This window comes from Piliocolobus tephrosceles, chromosome 18 (assembly GCF_002776525.5).
Source record: "Piliocolobus tephrosceles isolate RC106 chromosome 18, ASM277652v3, whole genome shotgun sequence".
Classification (NCBI taxonomy): Eukaryota; Metazoa; Chordata; class Mammalia; order Primates; family Cercopithecidae; genus Piliocolobus; species Piliocolobus tephrosceles.
In genome coordinates this window covers 49,537,466-49,549,800 of record NC_045451.1, presented here as the reverse complement: position 1 = coordinate 49,549,800, position 12,335 = coordinate 49,537,466, and the positions used below count along the sequence as shown (strand labels likewise).

The 12,335-nt window shown below is 38.3% G+C and overlaps 1 protein-coding gene across 1 annotated transcript in view; it reads right to left on the bottom strand.

Annotated features, from left to right (window-relative positions):
- KLHL14 (kelch like family member 14) overlaps window positions 1-12,335 on the bottom strand; it is a 98,703-nt gene that overhangs the window by 64,746 nt on the left and 21,622 nt on the right. The window contains exon 2 of the mRNA XM_023207734.1: window positions 5,294-5,415. Within this exon, the coding sequence (XP_023063502.1) occupies window positions 5,294-5,415 (122 nt within the window). The remainder of the gene's footprint in view (window positions 1-5,293; window positions 5,416-12,335) is intronic.

Genomic DNA, 12,335 nt, shown 5'->3' with positions numbered 1-12,335 from the left:
GAAATAGTCTCCATGTGATAAGGTTCTTGGTTAATTCTGCAGCCCCATCACTTACTAGTCCAACTTTAGACTTTCCTATAGATACACAAATTTATTTCAGTTGCCAAAAGACACTACTCTCCCTCTTGCCTTTTGGCATTCTCAATACTGTGTGGTCTTAACTAAAATACTTCCCCATCTACCTTTTGCCTAGGTACTTCCTACCCATTTTTTCAGAGTTACAGATGGTTACTTTTAGGAAAGCTTTCCTAACCTCTCATGTCTACATCAGGGGCTCCTTTTCGTGTTCCCATCGCACCCTAGAATTTCTCTATGTATCTCTTAGCACCGTGTATTATAATTACTTCCTTAGGTTATTGAGAGGAGAGATTATCTTGTGCATGTTCTATCCTATCATCCAACACAGAGTGGGTATTCAATAATTGCTTATTGCATAAAGGAATGAGGTCTATAAATAAGTCTAAATTCTTCCTAGGCATTTTCAGAGTCGTTTTCTGAAGTTCTCCTGCAATGAGAAATGTACTATCTATGAACTCTACCTACCTGTCTAGAAATAACATTAAATTTAATGGTTTGTGGGTTTTAGTTCTTGGTAATAAAGATAATATGAATAAAGGAAACGCACAGGTACAAAGCCCTTAATTTAACTTACATTTTATTTTCTTCAAAACAAATAATGATAAATGATTATTAGGTTTAGACTAATTTTACTTTCCTCCCTTTATATCCTTATGGAAGAGAAATGAACTGAAATCAAGAAACAGAAGGGCCAAGGAAAGAAGTCCATTTGAATGTATCAGCATGCAGGTGTATTAATTATTCCCTGAATAAGCAACAACTAAACCATTCTGCATTGCTTGGCTACTGAATATGATCAAACCTATATTTATCGTTTAGAACTGAAGTTCAACGTCTTATACAAGCTTTGTTTGCTTATGACTATTCCATCACCATTTATAGAAAGCATATTTTTTCAAAAGTGTGAAGAATCTACAAGTTTTCTGATCTTTGTGACTCCTCTTAAAGAAATAAATAACAACCAGACCCAGGAACTCTCCTGTTTGGATGGGATCAAGTTAAATGTCGTTCATGGGCCAGAGGAGACAACCTGGGAAACCACCACCCAACAGTTTCCTTTGGGTGTTCACGACTGAACAATAGAGAATTCCCAAATCCTTCTACTACAAAGAAGAGAAAAGAGTTGTAAATCAACAGAAGGGGAGAGAAAAAAAGGCATTTCCTCTACGTTTAACAAAGAGAACTTAGAGTTATCAAGAGAAGGAACACGCCTTTCTACTTAGCTCCATAATTTTCATTCTAATGTTATTAAAAAGAAGTCATCATTGGTACATGGAAGGATAAATCTGTATTTTAAAGTCCCTTTTTTTCTGTTATTGGTCACAAAAGGCAACAAAGAAACAACTAATAAATAGAATCTCTTATTTGAAACATTGGGAAAAGGATGCCAGTTCCTGGAAAATACCTTGCCCATTAGTAAAGAAATTGGTTCACAGGGAATAAAAATGGAATGGAGAGCTCTCCAATGCTGCCCTATGGGGAGAAATAAAAAGGGTCTCCACATGTGGACTTCATAAAAACTTTGATATATAAGAAATCTGTTATCCAAAGTACACGGTAGCCCCAGAAATTGTTCTGTTTAATCTTTGCACAGAGGATTTAGGGCCTGCAAAGTGCAAGAGGCATGATTTTTGCATTGGCCGTTTTAGTATTCATGTCTCCTGTACTGCTTTCTAATAAGTTAAGATGAAACGGGAGACTGCGTGCAGGAGTGAGAGATGCAAGAAAAGCAGTGCTGAGAAATAAAGATGAAAAGTGCATCTCTACTTCCCTTTTATTATTAACAGGCGAGAGAACAGCAATGCCAAACTTATAATGTTATTACTTAACACTTTACATTTACAAAAAGACGTTTCATCATTTTTACATGTTATTTCTCCATACTTTTCTGATAGAAGCTTTTTTTATAATCAGTTTTTATGATGACATATGAAATGATTTTTCCAAAAAGGAAGATAAACATGCAGTCTGTGCCAGCATGTTACCAAAACAATCTTTTCGGTGAGAATAATTGTTTCCTTTACTGTTTGGGAAAGGAACAGCTGATTGGCTGGCTATTTAAAAGTTGTTTTCCTTGTGTTACATAGACCCACTTTTTCACTCCTATTCCCCTCCACTCCATTCAACTCACTATTACTTAAGTGTACCCCTTACACCATATTTCCGAAATAGAAATAACATAACAGGATGAGATCTAAAGAAAACTAGCCTTCCTCTTAATTCTTCTGTGATATAAAGTGTGTAAATGGAGTGGCGGTTCCCATGAGTGAGTATATGTGCACCTACCTGTGGGCTGGCCTCTTTCTAAGAGGAGCATGTCTGTGTGGCACACTGAGAAATGTTTGCTCAACGTAAGTGGGCAAAGTATGCTGAGATTCAGAAACTCCAGCCACCCTCATGTTTTAGGTATCTGCTAGTTAATTTGTTAGTTTGCATGGAGAAAGTCATCCAATAAATAAGTAGACCCCAAACCAGGGGACTGTCTCCTACCTTTAACTGTCATCTTCAATTCCCTAACAAATTAGTTTAGTATTTCTTCTGGGGCAAAAGAATGGCAGTGGAAAGTTCTCCAAACCCTTAGGTTTTATTAGATTTGGGAAGAATCTGGGATTCTGATGAGAAAGAGTTCTTCATTTATTATTACATGGCCCAAAGCATAGCAATCTGTCAGTTACCTGTTTCAGTTTTGCAGAATAAGTTATCTTAATTTAAAAAAAGCAAGCATAAATTATCTAGGTAAACTGTCTACATTTCTTCAACAAATGTAAAAAATATGCCTTCACTTGGGGCCATATAGTCATAGCCTAGCAGGTAACAAACTATATATTTTTAAATACAAGTCCCAGTGAAATGAACATTGTTAAGTAAACATTTATTTCAAAGCCATAAGTATGTCTGAGTATAGAAAAAGAGTTCAAGATCTTTAAATATGTTCCCATAATTAGAACTTTACACACACACACACAATTTATTTCCTTCAATTTCAAATCTAATAAATAGAGTCAACAGATACCTTTTTCTCTTTACTTCTTAGTCTATACATTATTAAATCTAACATATGAAAACTATGGAGAATATGCTCCCTACTCCGGGGCAGTGGGTTGAAGTGGTATGTCTGTTGCTGTGTTACTTGTCTGCATGGAGAGCTTGCAGTGATTCACTGATGCCTCTAGGTATAAAGGTACAGTCCTTATGCCAATGTTGATAGTGATGTTACAATAATAGCAGTAGTACCTGCAATTTTTTGAGTGCATTCTATGTGCTAGATGATTTAAAAGCACCATTTTTATTTTAAAAATACTACAGTGACTTGCACAAAATGAAGAAACCATGACTCCCAATATTTATATGATTTTCTCAAGGTCCTAGATCTGGGTTTGCAACCATGTCTGTCTGATTCAAAGTTCATGTTTTCTTCCTACATCCCTCCAAGCAGAGAGTTAATTCAGGCAATGTGAAAACTTGAAGTAAGGTGACCACATGTTCCAGTCTATACCTGTTGTCCTAGCATAATTAATAGATTCCCCTTTCATGCTCGAAAATGCTCCAGTATGGACAATGTTTAACAATCAACCTATCTTTGAGCAAGGTTTAAAATCCACATAAGACTTTTCTAAGGTATTGTTCACAATGCTTTAATTAATCTTGTTGTCTTTACTGAAGGATGTCAAACAAGTAACAAATTGGACCTAGCTTGGTGTATTTGGGAAAACAAATGGATTTATGTATGAATATCATTTACTGGTTGGGTGTATTATCGCTCTGTCATCTCTCTTTGAGAATCTTTTGTCCTTCCTCTTTTCTCTCTCCTCCTCCTAGTCTCCATGTTTCTTTCTATGCAGGCTCTCGCTATTGGTCAAGTATTAAAAAATAAATTCCTTGGTTTTGCTTTAGCTTTTGTTTCTGATGAACGTTTAAAATTCAGCTTGGCAACTCACTCAGATGTTTAAACCACTGTTAATGGTAGTTTTGTCCAAAAGAGAAGTAAAAATGATTTTAAGACATCACTAACTTATTTTTTTTCTTTCTTCTCCTTAATCTCGCTGCTACTATTCCACTACTTCTTTACTACAGCCGTAGCGCATTGGTGTCCAGGGAGCTTTCTTGTTGCAGTTCCTGGACAATGCTACTGCAGGTTTCGCTGGGGGATGCCAGCTCCAAAATGTATTATTTCAAGCACCACCACACATGTCTCTGTTCCTCTTCTGCTTTTATGGGTAAACTGTTGTCCAGTTTCTAGTATTTTAAAGGGCTTTCAGGAAGAGGAAAGGAAATGATTTTTGAAAAATAAACATGATAAAATATATAACTGTTTAAGACACATGCAATAAGAAAATCTAACATTCACTTTTGTTGGTTTTAAATGTATGGCTTTGATTTATGGATTAAAATTGCTCATTTATTATTTTATCTATACAGCTCTAGGCAATTTTGACAGTTAAAATTTAGTTTTATTGACCAGTGCAGCCACTGTGCCCACGAGGGGACTGGTGCACACAGCCTGCTGCACTCAAGAAACGATAATTTTTGATTCCATGAGTGAGTCCGATTGGGAATCATAACCAATATAACAATAAGTTCCAAATCTCAGTGCCCAAGGCAAGAGGTTTGCTGTAAAACACAATTGCCCTTTAAGAAGGGGAGGAGAAGAATCCCGGGTAGAAGTTTGCAAGCACAATTTCCTGCAGCTGGACTAGGCCACAAATATATCTCTCCATTCAAACTATGCAGCAGTATAAGAAGATGTTTCTCTAAAGACCCAGTTCCACAGATTAAATATTAATGAGCAAAAATGCCTGAAAAGCAAAATGAATGTTAGTTACAGAGACAAGGAACTAAACAACCATTTTGATGTGAGAAAATTTACTAGTAAGTGCCACAAACCAACCTTTTGCTTTTCAATGAACAACAACAAAAAGAGCCGAAGAATTTTGGGGGGACGATCTTTGCTCCTCCCCCACACCCTCCATTGCAGCACATACAGAAACAAAAACCAGTACAGTGATTTTAGGCTAGGCCTACTCGACTACCAAATTGGCCACCTCTGCAATGTTAATTTAGTCTTTTACTCTAAATCCCCCGTGATACATAAACAAACCTCCAAAGGGGAACAAATCAATAAAATGTCTAATTTGATTAACCATGTTTTCAAATTCATCAAGACAGCTCTAACCTGAAATAAATAGGTGAGTGAATAAATAAATAACGCACTCACTTGTGAGTATTTTCCACGTCTTCTTTTCATCGTCGTAATACTGAACCAAATTGCTGGGGAGCCGGTCCGGTCCAGGAGGCAGCCCTCCAACCAATAACAGCATTTTCTTGTTAGAGCGAATTCTTCACCCAAAACAAAAGAGGAGATGAATAACCACATTATTGTAGAGTCTTTTTAGTGGCAACGAAATCATAACCATCAAAGAATGTTCCTTGCTTGCAGATATCTATTTCATTTTTTCCTGTTTCTTCCCCATTCATGTCTCAACAATTTTTTTGAACCAAGCAGAAAAATGATCAGAAGAGCTGCACATCCCCATACTCATAGAATAATAAGCTCCCTTTATGCAATTTGTTAGAGGTTCATTCTAGAACGACCTTTTTCTTATATTATCCCTTTAAATCATCACTCTTTACAGCTGAGTACACATGAAATGCTCTGGAGTTGTACTAAGGTTAAGCATTAAAGTTGCATGTCAAAAATCGTATTAGTCAAAATCATTATTATAAGCCATTCTCCACTCAAAGAACCTTGAAAAAATTAAGGTTATGCCGGGAGTTTGTGAGCCAACTCTTTAATCACCCAGGGAACTTCAAATACCAGTTTGGTACAATTAGTAGCACAGGGCTAACTGGGGTGGGTTAACCAGTTTGAACATGAATTTTTTTGTTTGTTTAATTTAGCTTAGACTTCTGCCTTCTTCCCCTTCCCCCACTCCCAGCTCACCCTCCCCTCTGCTCTCCCCCTGTGCACCACTGGCGATATAGCAGCACCAATTGGTAAAAATGAGACTGTGATGTTGTTGTGAGCCTCCCCAGAGTGGAGCCCTGCCAATGCTTGCCACTGATCCAGCGGCATGAACCTGCTCAACTGTGCAAAGTCACTCTAATTCCCTCCCTCTGTTTTTCTACCTTCTCCCCGAGGGGGCAACCACTGAAAGGAGTGACTACCCACCCATCAAGAGCTGGCAATTCGCTGCTATTAACCGTGACTGTGATTCCCAGTCCGCCTGGCAGTTCCTGAGAAAGGCCTGCAATGTCTCATATGCAGTAAAAGCTGTAAGATGCACCCTGGCCGGCACACTCGACCTGATGGATGTACAATCCTCAGGAACAGTAATGGATTGAACACACTTGTGCTTGAAGCAGGGAGAGGAGGCCCAGACCCCCACAAAGGGCCTGCTGATTTAACAGTCGCTTTACATATAATTGAACTTTTCATGTACCTGAAAGGCTCAAGGTGGTGGTGGAAGAAACGGAACAACAATGATTGAAGGAAAAAAGTCGATACATACAAAAGGGTTCCTCTTAGTGATGATCACAAGCCACCGGGTGGCTCTGAATCTATGATTACATATTCAGCTCGTTCTGATTCAAGAATGCTTGGCGAAGTATGCCCTTGTGGAGAAGCATTGTTTGTTGGTTAAGAACCTAACATTCGGAGAGTTAACTTAACACAGTTAATGACATCTCCCTGTGAAGGAAGGGAACAAGAGAATTCCTTTGATAAAACTCTGGTGCCATTGAATGCATTATTATGCCTCAGTGGGAAAAATACCTTCTGGAGAATTGCCCATATTAGACACTCATCGATAGAGGGAGCTGTACTTACAGAGGAATGAGTCATGTGATGGCAGCTTGCAGTGAAAATTCTGCCACTCTCTGGATATAGTTGAGCCAAAAGGAAAACAAACAAACCCAAACTCTGAATTTGAAGTACCTTCGAACTGTATCCATATCCCTTATAGACTAGTAGTTGGAAAATAGAATACAACAGCAAAGAGCCCCTGTGCTTGGAGGATTTCAGTGATTGGGGTGTTTTTGCAAGAGGGGTTAAGAAAAATCAGTGCAGTCAGTACCTCTCTTTCATTTAGAAAACATACATGCATAATTCACATGCTATATAATCTCCTAAATGCATGGCCACAGAGCTGATATATGAATATTTTTTTCTTATTGTAGTCTTTAGTCCAAATAATCAACCACTCTGTGTGTGTAAGAGAAGTCAAGGTGAAAACAAATATTCTTTTTAGGTTGCTGCAAATGACCATGTGTAGACAGACCTGTTCAACTGGAAGTCACAATTCTGTGGCTGTCCTAACATCACTTGTCCACATGCCACCAGACTGCAGTTGGGGATAGATCAATATCAACAGGATAGACACAGAGGAAAGAACTCACTGAAGTGGTGGTTGTGACAAAAGCAACATAATTAAATATGTTTTAGTATATAAATAAATTAAGTGCTTAAAACATGTGTTTAATGGGGCCCAGCATGGTGGCTCATGTCTGTAATCCCAGCACTTTGGGAGGCCAAAGCAGGTGGATCACCTGAGGTCAGGAGTTCGAGACCAGCCTGACCAACATAGTGAAACCCCGTCTCTACTAAAAATACAAAAAATTAGCCAGGTGTGGTGGTAGGCACCTGTAATCCCAGCTACTTGGGAGGCTGAGACAAGAGAATCTCTTGAACCCAGAAGGCAGAGGTTGCAGTGGGCTGAGATTGTGTCACTGCTCTCCAGCCTGGACAAAAAGAGCGAAACTCCATGTCAAAAAAAAAAAAATTAGCTGGGTGTGGTGGCACATGCTTGTAATCCCAGCTACTTGGGAGGCTGAGGCAGGAGAATCACTTGAACTCAGGAGGCAGAGGTTGCAGTGAGCCGAGATTATGCCACTGCACTCCAACCTGGGCAACAAGAACAAAACTCCATCTCAAAAAAAAATGTGTTTAATGGCTGGCAAAGGGAGATGAATGCATGACTCACACATGTTTGTAAGGTCATTTCATTCATTGATAAGAGGAACTTCTCTGGACAAGTTACACTGGTGATTCTCCATCCTGATTTAGATGGACCATCTCTGCTGCTAAGAGAGGATCTAATGTCTTTGTTCTCTCTGCCCAAATTGCCAGCCATTGCCATCTGTCCTCTAAGAACTGGACTGACTACAAATACAAAAGCCAGTGAACAGTGGGCAAATGGTAACACCCTCTATCCCTGCCAACAGTGACTTGATTCAAGGGCTAGCTAGCATAGCAGCAAAGAAAGATTCCACATAACTAAGGTAAATTTCTAAGCTACTCAGGCCTCTGCAGAGACTGTAATAAAGAATTACGTAGAGGAAAAGGAAATCCTACTTACCCTCAGTGGCTGTGTGTTTTCTACAAAGGGGCAGTGCTTTGAAGCCATTATGTATGGCTTTCTTAGTGAATCAAGATGCCTTCCAGATCTTTTGCATTGTTATATTTACATCATCATTCATTCAATTTGTCATGACATTTTACTTAGAGTATTTTTTCTCTAAATCTTGTGTTATTCAATTTTCCAAGCCAGTCTCAATATTATTTAATTCTAAATAAAACTTGAAGCTCTACTTTGTGAAGATGAACCAAATCGAAACCCAAAATAAGATAAAACATGTAAGAAGTTGGATCATAAAGAGGAAAGAACACATCAAGTAACAAAACACATTTGAGTGGTTTTCTCACTATTTTCTCCATTGACTCTCAAAACAGCTCAACGTGGCAGATATAACTCTCCATTTTACGGAGAGGAGAGAAAGTTCCCATAGCTGTTATGAGAAAGTACACATTTGGACATTACAGAAAACTATGAAGATTTCTGAATCCAAATGAAGAAACCTAATAGAGATTACTTTACATTTCTTATTGCTTAAGAATAATACAAGTGAGAATAACCATCACATATTTTACTTTGATATAAAATGCAATGTCAACTATTCAATTACTCCTAGAAAGCAATACACGTGAATAATTCCTGTGGAAAAGCTTCCATTCTTTTTACAATGTGCAATTATAATAGTGACAATGACAATAACGACAGTTAATAATGAATGCGTATTGAATACTGAACTTCTGATTATCATACTATTTATTTGATGTGTGTGAACTTCAATTTGAAAACACCTTAAAAAAAAGATACCTGTGAACTAGAAAAGTAAAATGAAGAGAAGCTGAACTAACTGTGCTGAAGGGGGTTTTAATTATTCTTTTAAAAATAATTCCAGCAGAGCTTTACAGGTTTAATTTTAGATTAGTCAAAATTTATAAATGTAGCCTCACTGCAATCACTAGAGTTTCTTCTCATGGCAACATATTATACTTTTCAGAAGCTTTATACATAGGGAACCAATTTAGCCAAAATTAATATATTCTCTTCATACCTTTTATTATTTTAAAATACTCCTTTCACTCTTCATTTTACCCATTTTGCCCAACCCAGACCAAAGTATGTATTGAAAGACAAGGAATAATAGAAATGTAAACAAAACGTTGAGTATATCGTGGTTGATAGTATTTGAATGTCTTTGATTTGAGTTCCTTGATTCTTGCATAGAAAAATGTAAGGTTGCAAAGGCGATGGAATCTGAAGGTCTCCTTTGTTCCATCTCAGTAACTGCCCAACATTTACCATGTGTCACATTTGGGTGTGTGTGTGCGTCTGTATGCGTGAGTGCTGGCGTGCATACATACTTTGGTTCCCAGGATGAATGATTGAAGGATGACCTACACCTCCTGGTGTAAACAAATTTTTCATCATACTGGTGTTCTAAGTACTGTAAAATCTCATTTATTTATATTTCAGTGATTTGGAACTTCAATAATTGGGAAACAGGCCAGATAAAGTTTTCCTTTCCATGATACATGAGAAAAGTTTTCATGAACTAGATTGCAAAAAAACGTTTAACCTATTTAAGAAATCAGCTGATATGTTGGCACTTTATAATCACCAATGCACATTTAGGCAAAATTCATTTTACAGGTAACAAATAATTCTCATTTATGAAAGAAGATATTCTGCAATGTTCTAAGAATCATTAATTCATAGAGTTTGAAGAGAACTTTGAGGCAATCTAGTTCAGTGATTCCCAGACCCTAGCAAGTTACCAGGATCAACTGAGGGCATTAGAAATTTTGGATTCTAGGTATAGATTTTCACTTCTCGTCTCTCAGAGATTATGATTCAATAGGATGAGTCTTAAAAAATCAATGCTGTTTCACAGCCTTCCAGTTGATGCTAACACACAGCCAGACTTGGAGCCATTGACTCGGTCTAGTCCCCTACATAATGTAGAAATCCTTCTAATAGTTTTTTAAATAAGTAATTATTCTTATGTATTTGGAAATTTGAAATGAATCTTAGATTTCAAATACACTCTGTTGTTAAAAGTTGTTGGGCAGTTGTGTTAGATATATTTTTTTCCTCTTATGCTGAGCTGAAAAACCTACCTAGGTTTCCTAGAGCAGTGGTCCTGAACCTTTTTGGTATCAGGGTCTGGTTTCATGGAAGACAGTTTTTCTATGGACCGGGGGATGGTTTCAGGATGATTTAAATGCAGTACATTTATTGTGCACTTTATTTCTATTGTTATATTTCTATTATTATATTGTAATATATAATAAAATAATTATACAACTCACCATAATGTAGAATCAGTGGGAGCCCTGAGGTTGTGTTCCTGCAACTAGACAGTCCCATCTGGGGGTGATGGGAGACAGTGACACATCATCAGGTATTAGATTCTCATAAGGAACACACAAGCTAGTTCCCTCACATGTGCAGTTCACAGTAGGGTTTGCGCTCATATGATAATCTGATGCTGCCACTAATCTGACAGGAGGCAGAGCCCAGGTGGTAATGCAAGTGATAGGGAGCAGCTGTAAATATAAGTGAAGCTTCACTCGCTCGCCCACCACTCACCTCCTGCTGTACGGCCCAGTTCCTAACAGGCCACGGACTAAAGAAAACTAAAATACCAGTTTTCTTTTAAGGCTTTCTAAAGTCACAGTAGTCTTTTAGCAGTCACAGTGCAGTGTTGGGCCCCTGTTCAGCTTCTAGCTGATTATCAATATCGATCTTTTTTTTTTTTTTTTAACAAAAACAAGTGTTTTCAAGCCAAGTTTTTCGTATCCTATATTTCTTCTAATTAAGATATTTTGAACAGCTATGCATGACTATTGTCTAACATTTTTTGTCCTCTACTGATTTAGACACTTTGCTTCAATTCATTTACAGTCAGCAATTAATTGAGTTCCTACTATGTTCCAGGTAGTGTTCTAAGTATTGGAGATAATAATGGGAACAAGAGGAGTAAATTCCCTGTTCATTGTGGTACTTAATTCCAACCCAGTGGGGACATCTATGGAAGCCATCACAGTCTTTGAGACAGAGCCTAGTGGGGACATCTGTGGAAGCCATCACAGTCTTTGAGGCAAAGTAGCCTAGTTGTTAAGGGTGCAGACCTCTTAGCTAAGGTGAGATGCCTGGTTTCAGCTGTTCTAAGTGAACTTAGGCTGGCCTTTTTGCCCCTCTTATTTTTATTTTTTTGAGATGGAATCTTGCTCTGTTGCCCAGTCTCCTGGAGTGCATTGGCGTGATCTTGGCTCACTGCAACCTCTGCCTCCCGGGTTCAAGCAATTTCTGGCTAATTTTTGCATTATGTATGTATTTATTTATTTATTTATTTGAGATGGAGTCTTGCTCTGTCACCCAGGGAGGATTGCAGTAGCGCAATCTTGGTTCACTGCAAGCTCTGCCTCCCAATTTCAGGCCATTCTCCTGCCTCAGCCTCCCAAGTATCTGGGACTACAGGTGCCTGCCACCACACCTGGCTAAGTTTTTGTATATTTAGTAGAGACGGGGTTTCACCGTCTCCATCTCCTGACCTGGTGATCCACCCGCCTCGGCCTCCTAAAATGCTGGGATTACAGGCGTGAACCACCACACCCGGCTTTTATTTTATTTTGTTTTAAGTAGAGACAGCATTTCACCATGTTGACCAGGCTGGTCTCTGACTCCTGACCTCAAGTGATCCCCTGGCCTCGGCCTCCCAAGTGCTAGGATTACAGGCATGAGCCACTGGGCCTGGCCTCTTTGCCCCTCTTTAACCTTATTTATAAAATACGGATAACACTAACAAGACCTAAGGCACAGGCATCTTTAATTTTCAGAATTAAAAGACATAATATATGTAAAGCATTTAAAACAGTGCTAAATAAATGCTAATTATCATTACCACCATCA